General features: G+C 49.0%; 1 protein-coding gene across 1 annotated transcript in view; it reads right to left on the bottom strand.

Annotated features, from left to right (window-relative positions):
• Positions 1–9,296: 9,296 nt before the first annotated feature.
• The window catches only part of Igfbp2 (insulin-like growth factor binding protein 2, 36kDa), a 25,519-nt gene continuing 22,042 nt past the window's right edge, over positions 9,297–12,773 (bottom strand). The window contains exons 2-4 of the mRNA XM_013010959.1: positions 11,476–11,705; positions 10,530–10,670; positions 9,297–9,776 (exon numbers count right to left, since the gene is read on the bottom strand). Coding sequence (XP_012866413.1) covers positions 9,612–9,776; positions 10,530–10,670; positions 11,476–11,705 — 536 coding nt within the window. The 3' untranslated portion in view covers positions 9,297–9,611. The remainder of the gene's footprint in view (positions 9,777–10,529; positions 10,671–11,475; positions 11,706–12,773) is intronic.

Genomic DNA, 12,773 nt, shown 5'->3' with positions numbered 1-12,773 from the left:
TCATTTCATCTCATTTAAGGGAAAAAAACATATATTATTATTATTATTATTATATATTTGAGGAAACTGAGGACCTCGGAATCTCCAGCAAGGGCTCAACTTTAGAAATGGCAACAACAGAGATGCAAAAAGATAGTGACCCCTGCCCCCTTCAAAAAAGAGGGGGGGCGGGGGTTCTTTTTGAGGCAAATTGAAAGAACAGAGAATGGAAAAGAGAAAGAAAAAGTGAGAGAAAGGGGAAACGCATTGGTGAGGGAAAGGTATCGGTGTAGAAGAGGAAACAGTGATGGATAGAGTTAAGGAAAGAAGAGAGGAACGTGGGCAGGAAAGAAAGGGGACCAGGATCAGGACTGGTCAGGACCGGCCCTGGCTGGCAGTAGGAAGAGGCTGGGGCACTGAAGGTGTGGCCCAAGGTGTGACATTCAATGTCACCTTGGATTTATTTTTTGTCCCCAAGTTAATTGGTCTATGGGGGAGAAAGGAAAAAGACAAAATATGCCAGGACCCTTCTAGGGTTTTCTATTCCAGCCAGCAAAGTGGATGCCTTCCCCTTCTCCCTCCTCTCCTCTCACCCAAGTGGAGTGTTGTCTCCCCTCCAGATTTGTAAACACTGAGAAGCATTCCATTCCTCTAAAACCAAAGTAGATTCATAATTGGATGATTCTAAATAGGTTTCCCTAGGCAGATACTTAAATATGTGTGCATCTTTCACTCCTCCTGCAGGAGTTTAGAAATCAAAATGTACCTCCCTATCGGAGAGACTTGTTCTTCTGGGGTGACAAGAAATGGGCTGAGGCATGTATTTTCAGCTCCTGCTTTTACCCAGTTCACAGCTAGCACTGCAGCCTCTGTGGCGGAGGATAGGCTGGAACAAAGAAAAGAAAAAAACAAACAAAAAAAAAGATGGCCTTGTATTTATCAACAAGCCTTCATATAGTCATATATAGGCATATAAATCTACTTTCTACTTTTTTTTCTTCCTTTCTTGCAAAGGCTTGCATTACCTCTTCCAAGTAGTTTCTAAGGAGCATTGAGATGCTTCCTCATTCTGGGAAAACCAGGAAAATCCATAGTGTCCTAATAAAAACCCATACCAACCAGCTTTTCTGCCTCTAGGCACGGGCTTCCCCTGAGCTGTAAACCCAGCTCTTTGTGAGTCTTTTCATGATTCCCTACCTGCTTCCTGTGTACCCAGCCAGGCCAGGTAGCTGCCACCACCTGATAATGTGTGTCCTACACTCCCAGCTCATCCCATGTTCAGTCTTCAAGCCCTCAGGAAATAACTCTCTGGCCACCATACCAAACAAGCCCAACAGGTCCAAGTCCAAACCACTGGTCCTGCCCCAGCGTTTCCCTTTCGTCTGGACAGACCTTCAATGTGAAATCCTCTCTCGATCTCCAGGCTGGCAGAGCAGGAGAGAAATGGACAAGAGGGATGGAGGTGCTAGGGTAAAGGTTTCAGCAGAAGAGAACAGCAGATGGAGCAGAGGGACAGAAAACTAGAGGAACAGAAAAGCAAGAGAAAGAGGGAAAAGCCAATAGAAACCTTGCCTTTCTGGCCTAAGAAGCCCCTTTGAGATTCAAGAGGAAGGAGAGAGAAACATGGAGAAGTAGGTTAAAGGATAGAAATTAGCTCCATCCAGGCCATAGAACCAGGGAAGGTGGATAATTTGAGGTGGCTTCTAGACTTGAGGAGGTGGGTAGGAACGAGGATCAGTAAATCAGCCAAGCATTTGAAGGACAAAATAATGTTTCTAATGCCCTATCCTCAGCCCACCATGAAAGGCTGAAGCCAGAGAGTTTTGCAAGCTCTCCTTGGTCTACTGCAACCAGTCCCCACCTCCTCCCTGAGGTGAAAGAGGAATGCAAAGCTTAGGACAACCTGGGAATGGAAGCTTCATGGGGGCTGTCATTGGACAGCCAGATTCTGATCCAAGAACAATCCTCTCCACTAACTTGCTCAACCGATGGGCATCCTTGGGACTGTCCTGTAAGACTGAAGATAGGCCGCCACCAGAGGGGACTTGGACGCTGGTAAAGAAGGCCCTTAGTTGCTGTGGACACAGCTCTCTCTGCTCTCTCCTGATGGCTTGGCACAGTAGAGTCCACCTCCAACATCAAACATGGAGGACCATGAAGAGTGATGGCGAAGAAACCAATTGTATGTCAATTCACAAGAGCCTGCAACATGATGGCTGTCGCCTCTTGTTCTCCCAGACAGGACAGTTGGCTGGGGATGGAAGTGGTGATCGGTCTCCACAGTGAGATGAAGAGCTTTATAGGGCTGGCAGCTGTGAGGACCTACTGAACTTCGGGGGTTGGCACGTGCCATCTCTCTACACAACTGTCCCCAAGCTCCTGACTCAACACTTCCCTATACCTTAGACCAGTACCCTAAACCTCTCTTCATGTTCCCCTTCTTTCTTCTTTTTGCTTTGGATCTTCAGCAGTCATCTAACTGGGATCTGCCAAGTAGATACTGGGGTGCTATTCCCCCTAAGAAAAGACTGAGCCAAGAATTGCCTTCCCTGCCTCTCCCAGGCCCTTGACCTGATTCCGGACAGGGGCGCACTCTTTGCCCCGATGTTTGCTCGTGCTTGAAGGGGCCTCTGCCCATTACATAGGCTCTTTGCTCTCAGCCACAGACAGAGTGAACTAGTTTACTCCATTGCCAGACACTTTGGGCTTCCCAAATTCAGCCTCCTAACCCACACCTGTGGTGAGTCTGTCCCTAGCTTGCAGGGCTTGTGGCTGGGACAGCGGACCTCTCCCTAGAGGAAGCTGGACCTTTCAGGAGCCGATGGAAATGAATCTGCCCGATGGGAGGTCTAGCTGAGCTCAGCAAGCCACTGAGAGAGAACAGGGTGGGCCAACAGGTGTGCCGTGGTGAACCGTGTCTTGAGTTGGAAGCTCCCTGATGTCAGGTAGGCCTTTGGCCCAATATCTGTTCCTTGGGAAGCTCTGGACTCTGTTATCTATGGCCTAAGATGTAGGTGCTCCCCAAGTCTGTCCTCACAGAAAGGCCTCTTCCATCCTCATAGGACTCATGCCTCAGAGCAGTGGAAATGATACCTCTGTCCTTCCCCCATGACTGCCAGGTAACCAGAGGGGGAGGGACTATTCAGGACTGAATCTCCTTACCCAGCCTACCTGGACCCAGCTGGCAAAGCAGGGCACCTTGTGAGAAGGAGACTCATATTTCTTTTGACCGCCAGGCCTAGACACACAGGCCGGGGACACAGGCCCTGCATGGGGGAGCCCAGAAGGTCCCTCTGTAGTCGCTCCTCTTCTCCCTCACCCTTTCTTTCCGTCACCACCTCTGTTACCATGGTAACCTCCTCTAAGGGAGGCAAGCCTCAACCATCCTTCTCCCTCCACCCAGCTTCTTAGCAGTGACAAGCCCCCAACCGGGGCCGCACCCCCCTCCACTCATCGACTCAGACCCCCTAGAGAGCTCCAGTTGAGAATGGGAACCTGAGACAGGAGTGGGCCATGGAGAGGAAACCTCGAGTCTTGGAGAGGCACTTTCTGGCTCCCAAAGGAAAGGAGGCTAAGCCTTGGAAGGGACCCCCAGTATTGATGGGATAAAGGAACGGGGTTTGACCAGCCAGCAACCTAGGTGTTGTACTGTCCTTATTTGAAAAAGAAAAAAAAAAACCACTAAAGTGCAAGAATTATTCTGCACTGTTTCTCCACCTCTTTTTCCTTTCCTCTTTTTGATTTTTTTTTTGTTTCTTTTGTAAAACATACTATCTTGGTTTCCTCATGGAGTATATAGTGTTTCCACGTCACAGACTCCGGCCTTCTCACCTTCAGTCCTTCTAGGTGGGGAAAAGGAAGGTGAAGGGCCAGAGGTGGGAGGGGTCCTCAGCCCCTTACACCCACTCACCCCACTTCTCTGGTACCCTGCTCACCAGCCTCAGCTCCATCTCCACCACCACCACCGTCACACACTAGCCCGTCACATGGATAGCACAGTTGTCAGACAAGATTCCTTCAGATTCCGAGTTGCCTACCAGTTGTTTTTGGTTTTTAGGTTTGGTTTTTTTGTTTTTTGTTTTGTTTTGTTTTTTGGTTTGTTTAAGACAGTAATAACCACAGCACATATTACTGTAGTTCCTTATAGTGTTACATACAGGCATACCGTAGCTCTGTTTTCTTCTCTCTTTTTTGTTTCCAACTTAAAGAAAAATAAATACTCATGATTGTTACTGGTGGGGGAAAAAAAAGAAAAGAATGAGAAAAGTGATAATAAAACCAACAAACAATCCATTTGTGAAAGAAAAAAAATGCAAGAACAAGAATCGCATGAATGCGGACGAGTTTGGCTCCTGTTTAGCATTTTGTACTTAAGGAAATAAAAAAGAAAGAAAAAAAAACCAAACCAGAGGATCTGACGTTTTATTAAAGAGTGAAGATTTGCTGTATACTATTTATTCAACTTATAATTTATGTTACTCCTTGATCTTTGTCTTTTGTCATGACAAGGCATTTATTTAATAAAGTTCTGCATTCAGTTAGCCTGCGTTGGCTTCCTCCAGGGGCTCAGGGAAGCAGGCAGTGGGAGAGGCAGATGGGTCTCTCTTCAGTTCTCCAACAAGAGCAGAGAGCACTAGGAGAAAGAACTCAGGCCCGGATACATCCTCCAGAGAGGACCCTGAGTGGAAAAAGGCTCCTCACAGATGAGCCCTCTGCCCAGAACCTGAGCATCCCTTCCCTCCTTGACCTCCCTGAGCCCCACTGCGGGTACTGACCACAGAGCAAACGCAGCACAGCCTTCAGAAAATGAGATGCGTGTCCAGCTCACGGCTGGGGCAACTGCTATTGGTCTCCGTCTGAAGTAGTCTTAATCTGCCCTTAAAATGTCTCCTCTCAGGCGGGTGCCAGTGACTCATGCCTGTAATCCTAGCTACTCAAGAGGCTGAGATTTGAGGATCGAGGTTCAAAGCCACCCTTAGCAGGGAAAGTCTTTATCTACCAAAAAAAAAAAAAATCCAGAAGTAAAGCTGTGGCTCAAGTGAGCACTAACCTTGAGCAAAAGAAGCTCAGGGACAAGACCTAGGCCCTGAGTTCAAGACCCAGGACCAGCATAAAAAAAAAAAGTCTCTTCTCTTTCTAAGAAAAGCATTTGTAAGATGGTCCTCCACCTCCTGTTCCAGTGCCTTGCAAGCTCTTAGCCCTTCAGAACTCTGGCTAAGGGGAAACCCTACCTCTGGTTCCTACCCAGACTCTATAGCTGCGTGTGCCCAGGGAAGCATAAAGCTATGAAACAGCCTCTCTGATTTAAATCATATCCTCCAGCCTTCTGCCCACCCCAGTCTCTATCAGCAGCATTCCTTCTTCTGAGGCTACTTCTACCCTGGGGCTCTTCCCTTCCCCCACCACTCCAGTTCTCAACAGCCCCATCTTCATTCACCAGGCCTCCCACAGCAGAGCACCCCTGAGTGTCCCACAGATTGGTCCTACCCACCTCCCCACAGACAGATCCACATTAAAGCTCCTAGGAGCCCTCATGACCTGCACCTTGGCCACATGGCAATTAGGGTGACTGGAGGTGTCCTTACCTGCCAGGTAGGCCCTTCCCTATGCATACATCCCCTTCAGCAGTTGCTGAAACTCTTCCCTGAGACTTCTCAGTACCAGATTTCTTGAAGTTCACAAAGCCAAGGAAACCAGAAAACTGTATTTTAGATACTGGTCACCTATCTACTGCCCTCAGTCACCTGCAACCGGTGCCCAGCAGTAATGGTAAAGATTGAGGATGCGAAAGGTACAGCATGTGCTGTAGAGAGAGAACAGGTGCCTTCTCCCTGGTGCCTAGAGTTGGAGACCAGGAAGAAGCCGTGAGCCGCTCATCTCGTGGTACCCCCTGCCCTGACAGCCTCCTGATGCATGCATCAGAAACTCCCTGCTCACCTCATGATGCCTGGAGGCGTTGGGTGCCAAGATTCTTCTCCAAGATGTTCTTCCTTGGGGTTCATGATCCCCAAGTCCCCTGCTGGAGCCAAGCCTGCTCCACTCCTTTTCCCCAGGCCTTGTCCAGATCCGTATAACCTTCCTCTTCTAACTGCATACAGCCTGCCACCACTTAGCCATCTCGCGCTTAGCTAATCCACACCTGTTCCACCGTCACGCGCTGTGATGCACCTGCAGCCCTAGGAGGTGGGACTTAGGCCCGAGTATCTGCTTGCCCCACCTCCACCCCCAGCTCTTGGCAGCTTATCTCTGTTATGCTGGCTCCTCAGGCCTGCTCTCTTAGCCTCCGTCCACTTCAGCCACACTCTTGAGCTTTGGAATCCTCCAGGCGGCCATATCTAAATCTGAAGCTGGAACTTTCCCATTACAACTCAAGTGTATTTTATGGTAGCATAGGAGAGAGAGCCACAAGTGGCTTTACTGAAAGGGTCTCCCCTATTGTATTTTTTTTTAATCCATCAGCCTACTCTGCTCTGCCTTCTAGTCTCCAAGAGGTCACAGTCCTGCTCTCTGCCTCTGGACCAGTTTTAGTGGCAAGCACTCTCCCATGCAAACACTCGGGGCCCCAGGCTTGGTATAATGCTTTCCCGTCACTTGAAATCCTCAGGAATTTCTAACAAGGGACTCCATATTTTCATTCCACCCTGGGCCTTGCAAATTTAAATCATCAGACTTATAAGAGAATCATACAAGATACATATTTAAATGAACATGATAGCAGATCCTTTCCTGAGCGCATAACTCGGACAGTCTGAGAGATCTGGAGGAAATGTCTCATTTTTTGACTAATTCTGGTCCCTGGGTTCTTCTTCAAGGTCCAAATTGAGATCAACTGCAGTTCCCGAAACTGCCACACAGAGGCAGTAAAGCCCCAGAGTGTGTCAACAGCCAGGACTAAACTTTCAAGGCAGTCAGTCTAAGATGAAGGCAAGATCCCCACCCAGCCAGCTATCCCACACAAAGAAGACAATGGCACTTTTAGGTCATGCCGTTGGGCAGTGAATGTGGCTCTTGGAACTAGTCACAGTGGGTGTGCTGTTTGTATGCTGTGTACTATTATGAGCCCCTTCTATAGGCAAGGGACAGGAAATGGGCCAAGAAACTGGGACATCCTGAGGAACCCTCTGTAGAAGGTTCTGGAAAGGACATGAGCAAGGTGGCTACCTTGGGGCCTGTATTGCTGTGAGAACTGACTTAAGAGCTCCAGGAGAACTCCTCTGTCTTGTACAGTGTTCCAATTTCCAAAAGCACACCACACTCACAGCCTCTCCTGGATGCTGCTACCCCTTTACTTGAAGCTGAAAATGTCCCCATTAGGTGGAGAATGAGAGTGTGCGTATGTACATGAATGCCACAATCCAAACTCAAATGTCCTGACTTCTGTCTGTCCTCATCCTTGGCTCTACATACCTGAGAATTCTCCAGCAGGCAAGGGGGTGAGGAAGCAGAATGTCAGTGGGTTGTTTTTTTAGTTTTTGGTTTTTGTCGGTCGTGGGGCTTGAACTCTGGGCTTGGGCGCTATCCCTCAGCTCTTCAGCTCAAGGCGAGCACTCTACCACTTGAGCCACAGCGCCACTTCCGGTTTTCGAGTGGTTTATTGGAGATAAGAGTCTCACAGACTTTCCTGCTCAGGCTGGCTTTAAACCATGATCCTCAGATCTCAGCCTCCTGAGTAGCTAGGATTACAGGCATGAGCCACCGGCACCCAGCTAAGGGGTTGATTTTTTTTTTTTTTATCATTTTGTGCATCATTTGGAAGAAAGGAAATCAGACCCCATGTAGGGGACTACTGCCCCCCTCCCCTCCCCTCCACACACACACCAGATAAACCAGTGCATAATGCTCTCCAAGCAGTTTTCACCTGCAGGGGGCAGCATAACTCAGGGTGAGCAGCAGCCCCAGGACAAGGGGGCCAGAGTCACAGGATGCCAACGCTGGGGCAGCCCTGGGGACCATACCATACCTTCATCTTCGAAGTGAAATTAACAGTGCCATTTTCATTGCTTCCTGAGGATTAACTGAATGAACTCTCAGGGTAGTAGGGGACACCTTGGCCTGGGCTGGTATAGCCTAAAACCTATTTTCCTAGCAGGGGGTCTTCTAAATCTTGGGATCCTAGACACTTGCTGCATTCCAAGTGATTCTTCTAAGGCTCCAGGCATCCCTAAGCCTCTCTAGACTTGCCAGATGGAAGGTCTGAAGAGTCATAGACTGGACAAAGGGGTCCTTCCTATGGCCACCGTCTTGAAGTGCAGGCTGGAGAGTAGTACCCAGGTCAAGTTCAAGGTCACATGCTACAAAAGAGCAACCCTCCCACAGTGCACTGCAAAGGTGGAGGGCATTCCATGGACTTCACGAGTTTAGGAATAAACAGAACACAGTGAGTCAACTCTGATATTAAGAAACAACCCCACCTACCTGCTCCTGCACTGTGACTCAAGTTGATATTCACATTCTGTGAGGCAAGTATTTGAGCCCCTCAAAGAGCAGCTGATAAGTTCTCCGAGATGACCTCCTTGTCAGTAGCAATCTTGGGGCTCAGATAAAATAGTTTCCGAGCAAGAGAGCTCTACTTTATTTTAGGAGCCAGAGAATCTCAAGTCCAAGGTTTCTATTTCCCATTGCAGTGTCATCTGATTTTTTTGTTTGTTTTTGGTCGGTCACGAGGCTTGAATTCAGGGCCTGAATAGTGTCCCTGAGCAATTTCACTCAAGGCTAGCACTTCACCACTTTGAGCTACAGCTCCACTTCTGGTTTTCTGGTGGGTAACTAGAAATAAGGACTTCATGGACTTTCCTGCCTGGGCTGGCTAGAAATAAGGACTTCATGGACTTTCCTGCCTGGGCTGGCTTTGAACCGTGATCCTCAGATCTCAGCCTCCTAAGTACCTAGGATTACAGGTGTGAGACACCAGCTCCTTTGGGTTTCTTTTTCTTTGTGTTTTGTGACAGTCCTGGATGTATGTAGGGTCACCTCAAACTCCTGATCCTCCTGCCTCTGCCTTCTGAATGCTGGAATTACAGCTGGGATTACCACATACCCATAGGCATTACTCATTCTATAAAGAGCTAAGCAGGTTCCAGGTGAGACAAGAATGGTAAAAAATAAATAAATAAAAGGGGGGGGGAGATGAAAGCCCAGGACATTCCCGGCTACCCTGCAAGGTTGATCTGGATGCAGATCAAAGCTCCTTCTTTTTTGTTCCTACTTATGGTGGGAATAACACCTTTCCTATTTCCCCAGGAGTCAGGGGCAAGCCTCCCAAGTTCTTTCCCAGAGAGACGCCCCCCCAAAAAAACCTAGACAAGACACACACATTATTTTCCTTCCTTTAATCTTAAGCAAAAGAGACGCAGGGGTTCAAAAATAAAAATTTCTTTTCCCCCCCTCCCAAACCTGTCCCCGGCTCCCCCTGTAACACCTTCTCTCTCCCCAGGGGCAAGTAAAAGGGACACTAAACACCATCGCCTGCCAGGGAAAGAGGAGCAGGGGGGTGCCGGGCTCGGGGCTGGTCTCTTTCCAAATATAAATACATGTGTCAAAACTCCTGGGAAATCCTCCCCGCTCACTGCCCAAGCACCCTCGATTTCTGCCGGTGTTTGGGGGTGGGGAGCCAGGCACTGGCTGGCGATGGTTTACTGCACCCGTTGGGCATGCGCCCCACCAGCCTCCTGCTGCTCATTGTAGAAGAGATGGCACTCAGGATCTCCCCGGATAGTGGGAGCTCCCTGGATCAGCTTCCCAGTGTTGGGGTTCACGCACCAGCATTCCCCACGCTGCCCGTTCAGAGACATCTTGCACTGCGAAGAGAGAGGAGAATGTAAAGCGCAGTCACCTGCTTTCCTTCCTTCACTCCACCTGTGGAGGCTCCCTGTGCGGCCTCTGCCGAGCCCCAGCCTCGCAGTGGCCCTTCTCAGCCTCGAGTATGTATTGGGAATCCCTCGAACATGTACCTTCATTCAGTAGGACTGGAATGACCTGAAATCCTGCAGGACTAAGATGCTACTAAGTGATGCTCCCGTCAGCGTGGCTGTTGTTGGCACCCAAAGACAAAGAAAAGACTAAGCTTCCACCCTCAGCGAGGTCTAATGCAGTGGGGGACCCAGTCTATGGGAACTGAGCCACAGTAGAAGGGAGAAAATCCTCCTATTAGCCACTGTAAACCAATATATACCTCAAGCATTCAGCTTAGATCTAATATATAGATTGACAAGAGCCTCAACAGCTTGTGAGTGAGGTACGATTATCTCAATTCACAGACGATAAGCCTGAAGCCCAGTGTGGTCAACTAACTTGTCCCTGGTTACCAAACTAGTAAGAGGCTCCCAATCTGGACACCAGGCATAGCTGGCAGGTGACTAGAACAGATGAGCCCTGGCCTCAGGACATAGAGAAGTCACGGTTGCCATTCTCAAGGTCAGGAGAAGCCTGTGTCTCAGCTCAGCTCCCAGGCCTCCGAGGATTGACTGAAGGGCAGTGGTGCAGAGACCAGGTAGACCAAGGCTTAGGGCTGAGAAGGAACTCCTCCCGTCCAGGCTGACACCCGCACTCACCTGTTTGAGATTGTAGAGTCCATGCTTGTCACAGTTGGGGATATGCAGAGAATAGAGGTGCTCCAGGGGACCCCGGTCATCCGGAAGGCGCATGGTGGAGATTCGCTCCAGGACCTGGTCCAGTTCTTGCTGGCAAGGGGTCTGGCACAGAGGACTCGGGGTGAGAATAAAATAAGCCCACAAAACAGAGCCCTGATGCAATCTCAGAAAGTAGGGGGTATGACCAGTGACAACTAGCCTAGTGAACTCATTGTACCCAGCTCACCCCTAAAGACCGTCACATGGATGTAACTTCCCTCCAACTGTGGCGAAGGCCTTCATGGGTCTAAAGCCTATGCCCAAGTCCATGGCCCAAACTCCATTCATCGCCACATTCCTACCAGGGCCTCGTCCTGAGCTAGGAAGGAAAGGGGGCAGGTCAGTGCCAAGAGCACACCACAACACGGAGAATACTTCTTCTCCATCTCTAGGATCATGAAGGCTTGGTTTTTGTTCTGTTTTCTTTTCTTTTTGCTGTGCCTGGGGCTTGAACTCTGGATCTAGGCCCCATCCCTAAGGCTTTTGTGCTCAAGGGTAAGGCTCTACCACTTGAGTTAAGGCTCCACTTCTGTCTATTTGTGGTTAATTGGAGAAAAGAGTCTCACAGGACCTTTCTGCCTGGGTCGGCTTTGAACTGTGATCCTCAGACCTCCGCCTCCTGAGAATCTAGGATTACAGGTACAAGCCATCAACAAAGTGGAGGTTTTATAAAGAAGCAATTACAAGAAACCCTGTGTCCATCCATTTCATAGCCAGAAATAACTGGGTGGTCCAAAGACCACTAGATATTTTTGTGGCAGCTTGGTATCCAGTGAATCAGAATGGAATGCCCCCTAACCCCACTCTAAGTTGTGAAAATCCTGTTCTGCTCCCTCCTCCTCCCTGGACAGACCAGACCTCCACTGACCCTGGCAGGTGGGGGCCGAAGCTTCTTGGGCTCCTCCAGACCAAGGTGGTGTTTTCCACCTTTGCCCATCTGCCGATGCTGCTCAGTGACCTTCTCCCGGAACACAGCCAGCTCCTTCATGCCCGACTTGAGTGGCTTCCGGCCAGCACTGCCCCCACCTCCCAACATGTTCATGGTCCCATCCACGTGGTTCTCCACCAGACCGCCCTCAGAATGGTCATCGCCGTTCTCTACAGAGAGAAAAAAAGAAGCGCTCCAGGTCCAGTGTCTCACAGAGATGGGGCCCTCTGGACTCTTGCTAATGAAGATGGACATGACAAAGAACGTAGAGGATGGACATGACTGACGTCTCTTGAAAGCCAGTTGCACACCAGAACCTTTGCTTCATTAGTAATGGGTAACCTAGTAGTCTTACAGCAACTCTTAGCTGGGAATTGTTGGTAACATCCCCCAACTGTTCTAGATGGAGAAATTGGGGATTACAGAGCCCAATTTCCTTGATCAGGATCCCAAACCTGCTTAGGGAGAGATCCAAGATTTGAACTCAGAGAAGTGATAGGGATTCCACTCTGTTCTGGCTCCATCCTACCAGCCCAGGACAGGGTGAAGCATCTGCAAGGCTCTCTTCATATGGAATGAGTCAGTCCAGTACCTCCAGGTTCAAACACCGCTAGTGCATGTTTAAGTCCTTCATCATTGATGGTCTCAACAGGGCAGATTAGGTGCCACTGAGACCAATGAGACATGGCATGGGTGGCAAAGGAGTGTCAGGTGGGAGAGACACCAGCCAGACAGGAACAGTCCCAGAATTCCCCAGCACTCCTCATTTGCCTACCGACCACTACCAGGATGTTCCCATAGTGCTTTGTCAGAGCACCAGCCTATTGATGGCCTCCAAGCCTATCTGTGCAGTGCACCCCTAAACCCAAGAACAATGAAACTTCATTCAGTAGTTTCAGCTTCTCCCCGGGCTAGAAACTTCATCAAGATATCCGTCCACAGAGGATCCATTAAGTCTCCTTAGACTTTCTTTTATTAGCATTATTACCATCTTAAAGTAGTTGTACAAAGGGGTTGCCATTCGACAAAGCACTTCATGAATACAATGTGTCTTGATCGATGTCACCCCTTTCAACAATTCTCACCCATCCCTCTCAACCCAACTCTTTTTTTTTTTAATTTAAATTTTATTTGTGAACATGCTGTACAGAGGAGTTACAATTACATGGGCAGGATAATGCGTACATTTCTTACCAAGCATTGCAGCCTCCTCCTTTGTTTACCCTTCACATCCCTTC

Source organism: Dipodomys ordii, unplaced genomic scaffold, assembly GCF_000151885.1.
Source record: "Dipodomys ordii isolate 6190 unplaced genomic scaffold, Dord_2.0 Scaffold1, whole genome shotgun sequence".
NCBI classification, from domain to species: domain Eukaryota; kingdom Metazoa; phylum Chordata; class Mammalia; order Rodentia; family Heteromyidae; genus Dipodomys; species Dipodomys ordii.
Note: the sequence above shows the minus strand (reverse complement) of the source record. Positions and strands in the feature narration are given on the sequence as shown.